This window comes from Myotis brandtii, unplaced genomic scaffold (assembly GCF_000412655.1).
Source record: "Myotis brandtii unplaced genomic scaffold, ASM41265v1 scaffold230, whole genome shotgun sequence".
Taxonomy (NCBI): Eukaryota; Metazoa; Chordata; class Mammalia; order Chiroptera; family Vespertilionidae; genus Myotis; species Myotis brandtii.
The window spans coordinates 273655-290242 of record NW_005358650.1 but is presented as its reverse complement, the minus strand read 5'-3'; the positions used below and the strand labels follow the sequence as shown (position 1 = coordinate 290242).

Sequence of the window (16588 nt, the reverse complement as noted above, 5' to 3'; positions counted from 1 at the left end):
GATTCATTTGTTGATAGATGCATGTTTGTTGTTCATAATTTGTATCTTTACCTTTTTCTTCTTCCTCTTCTTAAAGAATACCTTTCAGCATTTCATATAATGCTGGTTTGGTGGTGATGAACTCCTTTAGCTTTTCCTTATCTGTGAAGCTCTTTATCTGACCTTCAATTCTGAATGATAGCTTTGCTGGATAAAGTATTCTTGGTTGTAGGTTCTTGGTATTCATCACTTTGAATATTTCTTGCCATTCCCTTCTGGCCTGCCAAGTTTCTGTTGAGAAATCAGCTGACAGTCGTATGGGTATTCCCTTGTAGGTAATTGAGTCTCTTTCTCTTGCTGCTTTTAAGATTCTCTCTTTGTCTTTTGCTCTTGGCATTTTAATTATGATGTGTCTTGGTGTGGTCCTCTTTGGATTCCTTTTGTTTGGGGTTCTCTGCGCTTCCTGGACCTGTAAGTCTATTTCTCTCTATTTTGGGAAATATTACGTAGCAATCTTAATATTCATGGTTTCTTTTAATTTTCCAATTCATAATCAGCAAAACTATACATATTCACCTATTTACTATATACTTATTAAATTTGTTGCTTATTATCTGGAATCCTGCTGTATATATCTATATAAGATACAATATCTTTTAAACTGTTAGTCTGTATTTATCTAGTCACTAACTTCAAGAGCCCATCTGCTTTAAATTATTGATGTTTATTTGCTGTTGAAAGTACAAGTTCTTTTCTTTTAATTATCAAAGACATGTTGTAGTATACTCATTTTCACTACAGTCTGCTCAAAAAAGAAAAGATTAATAGAAGAAAATCTATTTCTTTCTCTTTGAGATTTTGCTTCTGTATAATCATGAAGTTCAAATATATATATATATATATATAGATAGCCTGGTGCACGAAATTCATGCACTTGGGGGTGTGTGTCCTACAATTATCTTGGGTAATTACTTAGGTGGGGAATGTCTAGATCATATGGTAAATACATGTTTTTGTAAGAAACTGCCAAATTGGTTTTTAAACTGGGTGTGCAATTTTGCATTCCCACTAGTAATTGTGAGAGCTTTATTTGCTCTGCATCATCTATATTTGATATGGTCATTTTAAAAATATTTCAGCCATTCTAGTGAGTTTATATTGGAATCTCATTGTTATTTTACTTTGCAGTTTCCTAATGACTATTGATTTTGATCTTCTTTTATATGCTTATTTGCTATCCATATTTCTCCTTCATGTTTTTATCCATTTTCTTTTATTAGGTTTTTTTTCTCAATGTTAAGTTTTAAAAGATTTTAAAATATATTTTTTGGACACAATTCTTTGTCAGAAATGTGATCTGTAGATATTTTTTCTTTTATGGATTGTGCTTCTTGGTGTGGTACCTGGAAACTCTTTACTTAACCCAAGGTTACAAAGATATTCTCTTCTACTCTCCTCTAGAACTGTTATAGCTTTACTAGAGGCCCGGTGCATGAAAATTCATGCACTAGAGGGGGTCCCTCAGCCCGGCCTGCCCCCTCTCACAGTCCGGGAGCCCTCAGGGGCGGGAGGCGACCCAAGGATCAGGGAAAGGCGATGCCCCCATCACACCTCTGCTGCTGCCACTGCCGGCAGCGCAAGCCTCGGGCGGCCCTGGTTACCTGAGCCTCGGGCAGCCCTGGACGGCTGGGGGACTGAGGGGACTGGGCGATTCCAGAGGCAGGTGTGCAGAGCGGCCGGGCCCACCTGGGGGCAGGCCCAACCTTGCCGTGTGCCTGCCGCCCTAGCAGGGCTGAGGGGACTGGGCACAGCCATCTTGTGGCTGTGGGCGTGGCCATCATTGAGGGCAGGGCAGTCAATTAGCATATTCCCTCCTTATTGGATGTGGGCGCCACCATCTTTGAGGGCGGGGCAGTCAATTAGCATATTCCCTTCTTATTGGCTGTGGGTGCTGCCATCTTTGAGGACGGACAGTCAATTTGTATATTCCCTCCTTATTGGCTGTGGGGGCTGCCATCTTTGAGGGCGGGGCAGTCAATTAGCATATTCCCTTCTTATTGGCTGTGGGTGCTGCCATCTTTGAGGACGGACAGTCAATTTGTATATTCCCTCCTTATTGGCTGTGGGTGCTGCCATCTTTGAGGGTGGGGCAGTCAATTAGCATATTTCCTCCTTATAGGCTGTGGGTGCTGCCATCTTTGAAACAGTGTGAGGGTCAATTAGCATATTCCCTCTTTATTAGATGGGACATGCATTGTTGTTTGAATATTTCCATAATGCATAGTTGTTTGCTTATATAGACGTATGTATGTTTCTCTAGCCCAGTGATGGCGAACCTTTTGAGCTCGTTGTGTCAGCATTTTGAAAACCCTAACTTAATTCTGGTGCCGTGTCACATATAGAAATTTTTTTATATTTGCAACCATAGTAAAACAAAGACTTATATTTTTGATATTTATTTTATATATTTAAATGCCATTTAACAAAGAAAAATCAACCAAAAAAATGAGTTCGTGTGTCACCTCTGACACGTGTGTCATAGGTTCGCCATCACTGCTCTAGGCTCAGGTATTGTTTCTATTATTTAAAACAGGATAGATAATTACCATTTGGAAATGGGTAAAACAAATGTTGACAGAGTAGAAGTAGATGAAACCATTGCTTTTTTTTTTTTTTTTTTTTAAAAAGATGTTCTTATTGATTTTTTGAGAGAGAGGAAGGGAAAGGGATAGAAAGAAATATCGATGAGAGAGAAACATCAACCAGCTGCCTCCTGCATGCCCAGTACAGGGGGTTGAGCCTGCAGCCGGGCATGTGCCCTGACCTGGAATTGAACTGGGGACCTCTTGGTTCATGGATCAGTGCTCAACAAGAGAGCCACACTGGCTGGGCTGATTTTTTTTTTCCTTCTACCTTAGAATATCCAACTGATGATTCAATATATTGACTGTTTTCTCAGGTTTATTCACAGAACCATTATTAAAAATCAAAGGGACTTTGTAATAGATGTTAAACATTGTTTCATCTGCAAAGTATGTTAGAATTAAAGAGAGTAAAAGAAAAAAAGCCACAAACATACTTTATTTAATATATAAAAGATGTGAAAGAGAAACATTTGAACAAAAGAGATAGTTTTAAAGAAAGATTTTTAAATAAAGAGAATGAATATGTGATTAGAGGAAGAGTGTCTCACCTTAAATTTTAGACCAGTTGGAACTTCCCTTGCTAATTGTAATAATATTAACTCTTGCCAGATTGCAGACATGGATATTTATACAGTTTTTTTGACAAAAAGGGGAACTGGCTTCTTATGTTATGGAATTTATATACGTGTAGAAGTGTGTCAATTAAAAAGCATTTTTTAAATGAAGAATGACATGATAGAGCAAGTACATTTACTATTTTTTAGGTACAGCGAACATTCAAGATGGAAAAACTTCCCAGACTCATCAGAGTAATAGTTCCTTAGATCATATAGACGAGGATTTTGGGAAAAGTTTTAAAGATTTTCCAGCTGCAATAAAGGTAAAATAACATGGTTCATACACCCACCCCCTCACACATACATATGTAGATATATGTATACCTTACAAATATACATAAACACATATATATCTATACAAATATTCCCACAATGCATTGTTGTTTGACTATTTCCACAATGCATTCATTGCTGTTTGCTTATTTACTATTATTCTAGCTCTTGTAAAAAACTCTCCAGATTTAATTTCTTTGAGCTTTGAGTAAATGAAAACTATTTCAGAATAGAATGGTTGAAAGAACATGAGTTATCTTATTGGCAATATCAATATTAAGTGGTTCCTTATTAGCACAATAACCCGTTATTCCATGCCATTTCCTTTATGTAATGGATTGATCAGTTATCATTGCATTGTAAATATATATTTGAGAATGCCAAACCTGTATGTTTGCCTTGTAAAAGAAGTGGAGGTTAGTGGTTACTTGGATTGAACTTGAGGTTAAAGAAACAAGTGTTAATGGTCTATTTCTCTGAACTCAGCAGAAAAGCATTCTTTCTATTTAGCATCATAAAAGTTTTATACAGAAAGAAATTTATAATTTTACCTTTTTGAGATTTAAAATTATTTACTTTTTCTTAGATCATCTGCCTCTGACTCTTGTGTTTGTGTGTGTGTGTGTGTGTGTGTGTGTGTGTGTGTATTGTGGTTGGTTTTATGAATTTTTTGTATTTAATATTCCAACTATACTTTGGTTTTCGATGTATGGTAAAGTATACTGAATTAATGAATGTCTATACTCCCTTCTGATAGATTGATAACATTCTGAGAAGTCTAGCAACATAGACACCTTTTTAAAATGACTTAACTCTATGCCTATTTAAGGTTCTGAACTACTGAGATGTAGACTCATAGAACAATACTACAAGTTTGATACTTAAAGGCCATTCTATGCTCACAGTGAAGTTCTTCACTTACTGGACATAGTAATTCAGAACACAATAAAAATGTCAGATAAGGGGCAGATTTATTGTATGGAGATTTTACAGTAAGACTGGGGAAGGCCGGCTTTCCAAGTGGGCTCTTACCTCCTTTTTCTGGTCCCTGGCATATGACACAGGCACAGTCATCCTACTGATGCATCATTTGTCAATCCTCTCAAGTGCTTCACAGGTACATTTTCTCAACATTCTCTACATAAAGCTTTTTAACCCACATTTATACTTTTATGCTGGAGGAAAAAGCTGAAATGTTATGGATAAGCATATGGTTTTTATTAAAAAGTTGCCATTCTGTGCTGTATTTTGCACATTCTGTGCTGTATCATAGTTATTCATTTGGTGAACTGTATTTTTTCTTTAGAATTCCTTGAGGAATACTGTCTTTATGTGTTTAGTTATATCAACTTCTACAGAAGCCTTAGTTACTACTGGATTTGCTACATTTTTACCTAAATTTATAGAAAATCAATTTGGATTATCATCCAGTTTTGCAGCTACCCTTGGAGGTAAGACATTTTCTTTGTTCTAATGTAATCTTACTGTACCATGTTAAATGTTTAATGGAATAGCATATACTTTTAGATAGCCGAGTCCTTGAAATTTAAACTTTATACTGATGTTGATAAAAGTTTCTGATTTTCTGACATCAAACAATATTTTAAATGAACTTGATAGGTACAGAGGCTGTATAGCTATATAGCTAATAGACTATATATTAATGTTAATATTTAAAACATTAATTTTATTAATCTCTTAATATAACAAATCATTTATTCATGTGTCTAAATCACGAGTGCTTTCATATGTTAAAACCAATTTGCTGTTTGTTTTTTATATTTTCCAGTTGTTGGTAGGAGTTACTGAGTATATTTGTATGTTTTCTGTCTTCTTTCTCATTAGGGGCTGTTTTAATTCCTGGAGCTGCTCTGGGTCAGATTTTAGGTGGTGTTATTGTTTCGAAGCTCAGAATGACATGTAAAAACACAATGAAGTTTGCTTTGCTCACATCTTTAATTGCACTTGTGCTCAGCTTTGTATTTGTTTATGCCAGCTGTGAAAATGAGCCATTTGCGGGAGTGTCTGAATCATATAATGGGTAAGTATATTTCATTGTTTTTTGATATTAATATCTAATAAACTATGTGTGTATTTCTAAATATATGATAAAATGATGAGAGATTGGCTTTTTAATTTTTTATCTGAAAGGCTTTTTCTTTTGTAAGCATAGGCACCTTTTCTTTTTAGTTTAAATAATAGACATCTTATTAAAAGTTGGGTATTTATTCAGAGAGCAACTATTCTGTACTGGGTACTATGCTTAGATTACAATGATTTCATATAGCAGATTCTTTGCCCGGAAGGGATTCACATTGTAGGGAGGCTTTCACATTGTTTGTTCCTATTAATTTAAATTTTAAAAAATGAAAATGCCTTCCTATGGTGAAAGTCTTGTATTAGGTGAGCTGAAAATGGGTTAGGAGAGAAATTAAAATGAAGCTAGTCCTAGATGATACTAATCATTGCTTTATCTGCTTTAGAAGTTCCTGTTTCTGTAGAGGAATAAATAACTTCTTATCCTTCTGATCTGTAAACATGTTTCTACCTATGACTGGTTTAACCATTTTACTTTCTTTGCCCTTGTTTGTTTCACACTTAACAAACAAGTTAAGTTTGTTAAGCTGAGCACGGGTTCAGGCAGGAGGTTGCATGACAGTGTACTAGTATTTTATAGCCTGCAGTGATGCCTTAATTGTTTGAGGCTGTTGAGGGAGATGGTAGTCCAGGTCAGGGACTCCATGATTTTGTATGACTTGGCATTCAGATAACCTAAGGAGATACACTTTGGGAAAGTTTGCCATTAACAGTTAGGACTGGAGGTTGCTGTTCATGTCTGTCATTCTTTTACATGAATGAGATGTGAGTGTTCTAAAGCCGTGTTTAATTCAGCTCCGCTGCATGTGGTCAGCATTTGTGACTGCTCCCTCTGGCAGAACTTATAGCAAAAATTCATACACTAAAGGAGTTTTCCGCGTAAGAGGAGAGACTGGGAAACAAAACAGCGAATGAACAATTAGGTAATGAGAGACATACAAAGGGCTATGGAATTCAGAAAGAGAACTTTTCAGTTTCCTTTGACTAGATTCAGGAAAGGCTTCATGGCATAAGAGAAAAATGGGAATAAATATCCTTTTAGGATGTGAAAAGTTTTGAGAGATAAAGATTTTAGAAGAGGGAAGAGTAGAGGAGATATGTTAAGCCAATAAATGCTAGAAAGTGAAGGCTAGGTTCAGGGACCTGTTTGAATGGACTCAGTCCTGTGTCTGGAAATAGTAGAAAAATATCTGGGACTGTGGAAAGATAGATGGAGGCAAGTTGGGCAGACCTGGCTTTCACATTGGTAAATTTCACCCAAACCTGTCCCAAGAAATGACTGTTTTTGTATGTTCCTCTTGGAAGAACAAAAAGTTTTGGATAATGTAACACTAATTTATCACCTTGACAGATGAATGATAGAGATGTGAGTCCCTTTGGTATTTTCTACCTTAAACAAGAGTTACTCCCAGATGAGTTGTCCTTAGTCTGATCAGAAGGCAAGGCCAGAGAGATGTTGTCAGTTTGAGGTGCATGTGGAGGGTGGGGGGTTGGTCATCCAGAGATGGCAAGAGCTGGGACACAGAGATAGTGTTTAATGTATATACACATTGTTAGTGATGGAAAAAAAACTAAAAGTAAGTATACACTCACACACACATACATGCACATTCACGTGTGTGTTTATATAGATATCAATATAGGAAGAAATAGACATTGATGTCACATAGGAGATGTGATGTTGTCAGATAACTGTTTTTCCTGTACCACAGATTCTTAATTTTAGCCCTGTAACCTGCATTTAATGCCCACATCATGGACAGCTTGGTCAAAATAGTCTCATTCAAGAAACATGTATAAGGAAAAATATATGGAAAGAACAAACTTAAGAAATTTAAAAATACGCCATGAGTGAGTAGGAGAAAGAACAAGGAGGTTGCGAAGATGTAGGGTTTCTAGTTCAGTGGTGTGATGAGTCTTTGTTCTTTGCCATGTAGCACAGGTGGGTTTAAAACAGCTTTTGTGACTATAAATGAATGAATTAGGGTTTTTAATAAGTTAATGTAAAGTATACCCAAAAAGCTTAATATCAATAATACTGATTATTTCAGGAGATATTTTTAATATTTATATTTTTTCTATTTGAAATAATATTTTATTTATTTTTATTCTGGGACATCCCTCTCACAATCCGGGACCACTGGATTCTAACTGCTCGCCTGCCTGCCTGATCACCCCCAACTGCCCTCTCGTGCTGGCCTGATTGGCCCCAACTGCCCTCCGCTGCTGGCCTGATCGCCCCCTAACTGCCCTCTCCTGCCGGCCTGATCGTCCCCAAACTGCTCGCTCCCTTGCGCCAGCTTGATCTTGCCCCTAACTGCTTGTTCCCCCGCACCGGCCTGATCTCGCCCCTAACTGCTTGCTCCTCTGCCGGCCTGATCACCCTTAACCTCCTCTGCCTCGGCCCCTGCCACTGTGGCTTTGTACAGATGTAAGTCAGACATCCGGGAGATGTCTGGTTGACCTGGTCTAATTAGCATATTACCCTTTTATTAGTATAGATTGGAGTGACACTGGTTAACAAAATTATACAGGTTTCAGGTGGAATTCATTGTTAAATCTTTATTTAATATGGGCAAAATACTAAATTCAATTGAAAGATGATTAAGCATGTTTTTAGAAATCTATTAACTATTAAAATTTCCTATTGTTCTTATATTGCTTTGACAATCTATAGGATCTTCGGGCCTGCTTTGGTAATCCAATGTTTGTAATGGTGATTTGTGCATTATTTTACACAACCTCATAAACTATGAGAAATACTTATTGTCTGGGGTATTGTAACTGGTCCTCTTTCTTAAAATTCATACTCTGTATAGCTCCTAGGATTATCTTTTAAAATGGCCTTTTGACAATGTCACTTTCCAGCCTGAAAATACTTTTATTGCCTTTTCAAAATAGGTTAAAGTTCATTGTTTTTAACAAGGCCCATCAGGCCCTCAATAATCTGGTCCTTGACCCGTCTCCACCTGCATTTCCCATCACTCTCTGTCACAGACATCATTCATATTTTTTGTAGAGGGTGATATTTTTCACCTTTATGCCTTTGTACCAGCTTCTCTGAAGTTCCCTTCACCTGCCCCATTTACCCAGCTAACTCTAACATATCCTTTAAACTCATTTCAGACAGTAGCCCTTTCAGATCCACTTATCTAAATGTTGGCTTGCTTTAAATCTCATTGCCCAGTGCTTCTAAAATACACTTTGCATTTTTATAACCACACTCACCAGACTGTGTATAATTATGTGTCCATCTCTCTCTACTCCTAGATTGAAATCTTTGAGGATCACAAGTAGCGTGCCCAGCTTTGTATTCCCAATAGCTAGCATAGGGCCCAGCACTTGCTCAATATATATTGGCTGAGTCAATGAATAAATATGGGATTGGAGAAGTTTCCTTGCTTAGGGTAACCCTTTATATTGCCTCCTATTTAGAGGCAGCTCGGAACAACACTGAGCCTGGGAACCAGGACTATTATATTTGACAAAGAAAGAAAAGTAGTAAGTTAATCTCTGTGGGCCTCATTTTTCCTGTTGATAAAATGAATATGTTGAACACCATGATTTTACTCATCCTTTCAGGTTTAAAAATTTCTTTGTATTCCTGGGAAATTTGGCAATGTCTAGGGACATTTCGGTTGTCACAACTAAGGGGATGCTATGGCATCCAGGGGTGGATGCTGCAGAACACCCTACAATCTTCAGAATCAGCCTCTCCTCCCTAAAAAAGGAGTTCTCTGCTATCAAATGAGAAACTATGGTTGCTTACTCTGCCTGTTTTTCTTCTCACTGACAGACATAATCTATAACTACTAGGGGCCCAGTGCACAAATTTGTGCACTTTGAAAGGCACTGTGGGCCACGTGGCTGCGGTGGGCACAGGGGCGGGTCTCAGCCCATTCTCCACGCCCTGCCTGGCCTCTCCTGCTGCAGCCCCTAGTCCCATGTCTGCCAGCAGCCTTGCTCCTGCCACCGCCACTCCTACTCGCTGATGGTGCCAGCCCCACTCGCACCCACTGACAGCACGGAGTGATTGGGCTGGAGCCGGCAGCGGGTGCAATCAGGGCCAGTGCTGGCAGCATATGCAAGTGGCGGCTGCTGCTCAGATTGCACTCAGGAGTTGGGGGGGGTGGGGTGGAGAAGCCCTCAGGGGCGATCGGGGCTGGCAGCCCCCGCTGCTCAGATTGCACTCAGGAGTTGGGGGGGGTGGGGGTGGAGAAGCCCTCAGGGGCGATCGGGGCTGGCAGCCCCCGCTTGTACCTGCTGATGGTGCCTAGTGATTGGGGCCGGCATTGGGTGCGAGTGGTGGCTCTGGCGTTGGCAGCAGGTGTGAGCGCTGGGGTGGGACCGCGGAGTGTGGGAGCAAAGAATTTTCAGTAACCATCAGAGGCTTGCCCCGATGACAGCGACCGGTGCCCCACCTTGGTCTGGCACACCTGCTCACCTGCTCCATCATCCTGCTGGGGCCAACAGCTGCCATGTTCCACGCACACCCCCTGGTGGTCAGCACACGTCATAGCAACCGGTTGTTCGGTTGTTCTGCCGTTTGGTCTATTTGCATATTACGGTTTTATATAGATAGATTGTTTCAAATCCTTTTCTCTTCCACAAGAAGTTAAGCTCTATGGGAAAAGGCAGACATTTTGTTTTATTTATTTATTTAGTAATTAAATATATGCTGAGTGAGTGAATAATTGACGGCATGGTAAGATATAGCAATGCTTCTGAACTGTTCATTAAATATTATAACAGAGATAATTAGCTTGTCTTTCATTTCTTGTTGACAGGACAGGACACATGGGAAACTTGACCACTCCTTGTAACGCCAACTGTAACTGCATGCGGTCACATTATTATCCTGTCTGTGGCAGAGATGGAGTCCAATATTTTTCTCCCTGCTTTGCAGGTTGTAAAAGTTCTGTTTCAGTGAAACATTCAGAGGTAACTTGTGTCTGCTACTTCACCTTAATGAGGCAATGTATTTGTCTATGTATGGATGGCCTTCTTGATCCCTCTATGGAGTCACACAATGCCTGTTCTTTCCTTTCGGGCCCACCCCCTCCATTCAGAAGCCAGGCATAAGGTTTCAGTCACAAGATTAATAAGCTTTAGAGATCTGCTGCACAACATTGTACTGATAGTCAACAATTATGTATCGTACACTTAGGATTAGTTAAGACCGTAGATCTCATGGTAATTGTTCTTACCTTAAACACGCACATGCACATGCACGCACACACACACACACACACACACCTCAAAAAACACACACACTAAACCTGAACACACCAATTCGTGCATGGGTGAGGTCCCTCGGCATGGCCTGTGGGGTTTGGGCCAAAACCAGCATTCCAACGCTGCCTGTCACCCCTGCTTGCTCCTCCTGCATGCCACTCCCGCTCATCCTGGCCCTGCTGCGCCTGCCATGGGCTCATGCTCAGTCAGTCCTGATTGGGAGAGGCTTGTTCCACTGCAGTGGTGCTCGCCAGCTGTGAGCCCTGTGTCCAGTACCTGTCCCGAGGGAGCTAACGGGGGACCGGGAAGTGATCGGCCCTCTGAGCAGGGTGGTTGGATGCCCCTGCCTGGCCCAGGATCCAGATCCGTCCCACTGATGTTCACCCCAGGTGTTGGGAGCCACCTGGGGGCCGCTTTTATATCATTTCTTCCTTGTGGAGTGTCTTGCAAGGGGAAGTGGCCGTGGTGCCCGAGGCCAACTTCCAGGAGGCCAGCAGTGCAGTCGGGATCGTGTTGGTGGCGCCAGTCTGTCAGTGCCCGGCCTGTTCTCCAGAGATTGGACCTGCAGGACGACTGAGGGAATGAGTGGCTGCCGCCAGGTTGGTGGGCCACTGGGAGCACACTGACCACCAGGGGGCAGCTCCTGCATTGAGCATCTGCCCCCTCATGGTCAGTGGGTGTCATAGCAACCGGTCAAACAGTCGTTTAGTCGTTTATATATATAGATATTCCATGTAAAACAACTCCTTTTTTCTTGGGATTTTTTTCTTACAGAATATTTCAGATAGGTGAATGCACTGATAATAATGTAATAGAGCACACTGACCACCAGGGGGCAGCTCCTGCATTGAGCATCTGCCCCCTCATGGTCAGTGGGTGTCATAGCAACCGGTCAAACAGTCGTTTAGTCGTTTATATATATAGATATTCCATGTAAAACAACTCCTTTTTTCTTGGGATTTTTTTCTTACAGAATATTTCAGATAGGTGAATGCACTGATAATAATGTAATAAATATCTATACGCATTTGTTCACAGAAATATTAGTTTTATATTTAACACCAGTGACCCAAAATATAAAAACAGATGCTGACTAACTACAACTATATTTAGGCAAATGCATACTTTTTTTATGCAAGAAAGTTGTAAAGTTTCATCACAAACAGGACAGAACTGAAGAAGGACTAAGGGGGAAAGGGGGACATCTGTGATACTGACAATAATAAATTTTTTAAAATTAAAAATATATACATTTAAAAAAAGACAGAAAAAACTTCTCATTTTTTCTTCTGAAAAATTTAAAAGGCAACATTACTTCACGGTTTGATACATCTGATTGCTGAGTCTCAAATAGTCTATTTTGGGGGTGTCATCTGCATGTTTGGGTGTCCTGAATCAGTACCAGTGGCCATAGAACATTTTAGCACCCAAAAAGGTCTCTGACTTCAGAACAATAAAAGCACTACTTCCTTTTGACTTCTCTGGCTCTGCTGACTTCATTGAGTCCTTTAATGTGTAAAAAGATTTATTGCAGGGATGGAATTGAGATATAAAAAGGCTTTAAAAAATAATCATGACTAATTTTTAAAATAATCTGATTTTTTCATGCAAAAGCAATACTTGTGATTTATTTACATGTTGCCTTTCAACATTTCATATTTTTAATTTTAACATAAAATAATATTTTATATGTATATGTTATTTATACATAAAATAGCCTACCAGGTAATGTAATCACTTCTAGTTTTTGATATTCATAAATATGTCCTTAAGAGAGAGACAGTTTGCTTTTGGTAAAACAATTCAACAAGTTCAGAAAATTATAGTAAAAAGGTTTAATTGAAAGCAGCAATTTTCCCCCCAACTCTTGTGACACATTAGTTAATTTTACTGAAGCACTTATTACAATTACAGTGTTTGTTCTTTTAAACTAGTGTAATGGTGAGATTGTCACTATGCATGCTTTATTTGTGTGTCCTATAATGGAAATGAAGAAAGTGAGCAGGTAAATTATTTGAACAATTATGCTCATTGAAAGCAGTGTAGAATGAGTGTGATAACACATTGTTATATTCTTGTCAATTTGTTTTATAAATCCTGAGTCAATAATAGGTTAAAAATTGAAGTAATGAACACAAAAGTCAAATAGAGATGATTCTGCTTCATAAATATGGCTGCTTGTTTTCCCTTGTCTAATTTCTTAGTGTTAATTACTCTTTCTCACGTTATTTGTTGTGTATGGATGAAGACTGCTGGAGAGAACCATGTCTAGAGATCACCTAATTTACAATGATAAAACATGTTTTCAAATTAAACACTTTCGGTATTTTTATGTCTAATATTCTAGGTATATTACAACTGTTCCTGTATTGAAATGAAAACAGAAATAACACCTCCTGCAGAAAGCTCTGGTTATGAAGCTAAAGCTGGAAAATGTGAAACTCGATGTACAAACTTGCCCATATTCCTTGGCATTTTCTTTGCTGCAATTGTTTTTACCTTTATGGCTGGTACTCCTATAACTGTGTCCATCCTAAGGTATGTATTGTATTTTGAAATTTGTCATCCCTAAGGCAGCATGTTGAATGAAAAAGAAAAAAAAAAAGGACTCGGTTTATATTGACCATTAGTTCTAATATGAATTCAGCCCTTACAAGATCATTAGCTTGATGCTTTTAGAAAACCTACTTTATTGAACGCCAGATGTCTGAGGTTTAAATGAGATCATGTATGTGAAAAGTGTCCTGGCATTGTCCACCTGTTATATATTTGGTTAGCTTCTCTGCTTCTTTCCTGAGGCTTCAGTTGTAAGCTGAAATATGTTCAACTGTATCTGAGTATGATGGAAATGCAATGCATTCCATATATGTCAGAATCAGAATGACATGCATTCTACCTCATACAGTAGGTGCTGTGATTTTAAATCTTCCTGTGAACAGCGCTAATAGATAAGAAGCCAGCTGTCATCTGGCTCTTCACAGTGTTTTGTACTTTTTGTTGCTCTTCCTGCTACATTTCCTTGTAAAAATATTTCCTATCTGCCCTTCCATAAGCTCATCAGCCTTTCTATTTCTCTCCTAATAAACTTTGCCCTTTTCACTTTTGGTTCCTTGATACTTACCTTTTCACATGCTTCTTGATGAATGGAAGTTTTAGAGACTCTGTCTAAAAACATTAAAAAGTCTCTTAATATTTCACTACATGGAAATTGGAGTTATTTAGAAAATAGGGACTCTGCTTTTTTAAAATTTATTTTGAAAAAAATTATGTCACCTTTCAACTGCAAGTTTGTTTTTAAAGACTAGTTGACCTCTTTTCTCTCTCTAACTCTTGTGTCCCAGCACTGTGTCTCATTCATACTTGAGACATGGTGTGAATGTGCTATACAACCATTTTTGGCTTCATGTGTATTTACTGTCTCCAGGTGTGTTAATCAAAAGCAACGGTCTCTAGCCTTGGGAATACAATTTATGATGCTTCGATTATTAGGTATGCCATTTTTCTCAATTCATTAGTAACTTGGTTATTTTTGTTCATAGTGTTATTGATTTATTTATTTATGGTATGTGCCAAGAAAGTAATTAATTTAAATGCAGTAGAAAACTATGTCATTGCTGTTGAAGAAACTATTTTCCAATATTAAAAAGATATATTATTTGATATCACATAAGCAAATAATGACTTTACTTTTTACCTACCTGCTTTGTTGACTATTGTTTCTAATTCAATTCCAAATATAACCTTAAAGAGTATATCATATTTATTTGAAATGTAATATTTGATCATCAATGCATTTCTAATAGAGCATAGTAAGAGACATTTTTTCCTATTCATATAAAACCCATTACCAACAAATTCTGCTAATCTTATCAATAACTACTGTAATGTTTTTTATTCCTGCATTTATCTCTGTTTGGGGCATGATTATGTTTCATCAACAATGAAAAATAGTTAAGAATTGATGGAAGAAATAATTTATACCAGAAAATTTTATAAGATACCAGATGCAAGAAGAAGAAGAAAGACAAATTATGCACATAATATTAAGATCATTTTTTTTAAAAAAACTCACCAAAAGTAGGAACATTAGAGGTCACCTGAACCAACTTTCCCATTTTTCAGATGAGTACATGAAGGCCCAGAGAGATTCAGGGGTTTGCCTATAGTTATACAATGAATGGTGCAAATGAAAGTAGGAAAGTGGTCTCCTTACTCGGTCCAGTGCTCTTCTGACTCTATCATGCCACAGCTCTTGAAAGAATAGGTTGGATGTAGCTGAAACCTTTGTCTAAAAAATACCACTTCGAATCATGTATTTGATTTGTAACAATTGGAAGTTCTTTAATTATGTGAAAGCTTTGTGCCTTCTGACCTCACATGGAGGAGGGTGTGTGTTCGACATAGCAGTACTAAGCATGTTAGTATTAATATTGGTGTATACACATGCATTCTCATGCATCCACGTATATGTTGATATGTGTGTATATGTACACACATGCAAATACACACATATAACACACATACTGTTTTTAGTACTTTGTGCATCAATAATTTATTTTGATTTCTTAGAAGTATAATAGCTAATTTCAAAGACGCTTATTCAATTAGAAAAGCAGTGAATTAAAGTATTTACTTTTACTAAATGTCAGTGCACTATATGCGAGAGATTTTTATTACAATAATTTTTAATTGGTTAGACAAATATAATTATGTTCAATTATTTTAGAATTTTTGCCTATGTTTCTTTCTATCCATATTACTTGTACGTGAACTGATTTATTTGCAAATGGACAGGTTAATACCTATCCTTATTTGTATAAAATATATGTATAATCATGGGCATAAAACTCTGTAACTATAAACTGTAATTTTCACTTTATATGTGTGTTTCACATATAATCCTTAGGCTCAATACCTGGACCAATTATTTTTGGTGTCACAATAGACAGCACATGTATTCTCTGGGATGTTAATGAATGTGGAAGGAAAGGAGCCTGCTGGATTTATGATAACATCAGGATGGCCCGTATGCTTGTGGCTATAAGTAAGTAGTGACTTCTTAATAACTTCAGAGTAAATGGATGATGTCCAGATTTAAAAAAAAAGTTACTGTTACTTACTTCGGTTTTGAAATGTTCCGTCCTGAAGCAGAGATTGGGTACAGGCAGGATACAAAAGCTTTACTCAGAGTCTGTAAGACTCAGTCTATAATGGAAGAACATTATAGCTTTCATTACATCACATATCATTTAATTTTCTTTTAATAACTTCTCTCAAAGTTTTTTGGGAAATCTAACAAAAACCGAAGGAGAATTCTAAGACGCTGGCATGTGTTCATCTCGGTACCTGGGCTTTGGAAAGCACATAGAGCAGAGGCAGGGAAGTGTCCTCGGCTCTAAGGCATGTTATGAGAATCTTCTATCTAATCTAATAAAAGAGAAACATGGTAATTAGCATACGACCGCTACCCTTCCCATTGGCTAATCAGGGCGATATGCAAATTAACTGCAAGCCAAGATGGCGGTTAACTGCCAACAAAGATGGCGGCTAATTTGCATATGTAGGCACAATGCTGGGAGGCGAAAGAGAAAGGACGGAAGAAGCCCCCTGCCACTGACGGTGATCGGAAACCCAGGGGGGAGCTAAGAGCCGGGGGCAGAGCTGTGATCAGAGAACCAGGTGCCTTTGCCGCCCCGGCCAGTGATAGCGGGAAGCAGGGGTGGAGCCAGCAATGGGAGCTGG

The 16588-nt window shown here is 38.3% G+C and overlaps 1 protein-coding gene across 1 annotated transcript in view; it reads left to right on the top strand.

Annotated features, from left to right (window-relative positions):
- Positions 1–16588, top strand: part of SLCO4C1 (solute carrier organic anion transporter family, member 4C1) — a 68715-nt gene that overhangs the window by 47899 nt on the left and 4228 nt on the right. Inside the window, exons 6-12 of the mRNA XM_005866469.2 lie at positions 3389–3504; positions 4821–4965; positions 5360–5555; positions 10399–10552; positions 13194–13384; positions 14271–14335; positions 15753–15890. Of these exons, the coding sequence (XP_005866531.1) occupies positions 3389–3504; positions 4821–4965; positions 5360–5555; positions 10399–10552; positions 13194–13384; positions 14271–14335; positions 15753–15890 (1005 nt within the window). The remainder of the gene's footprint in view (positions 1–3388; positions 3505–4820; positions 4966–5359; positions 5556–10398; positions 10553–13193; positions 13385–14270; positions 14336–15752; positions 15891–16588) is intronic.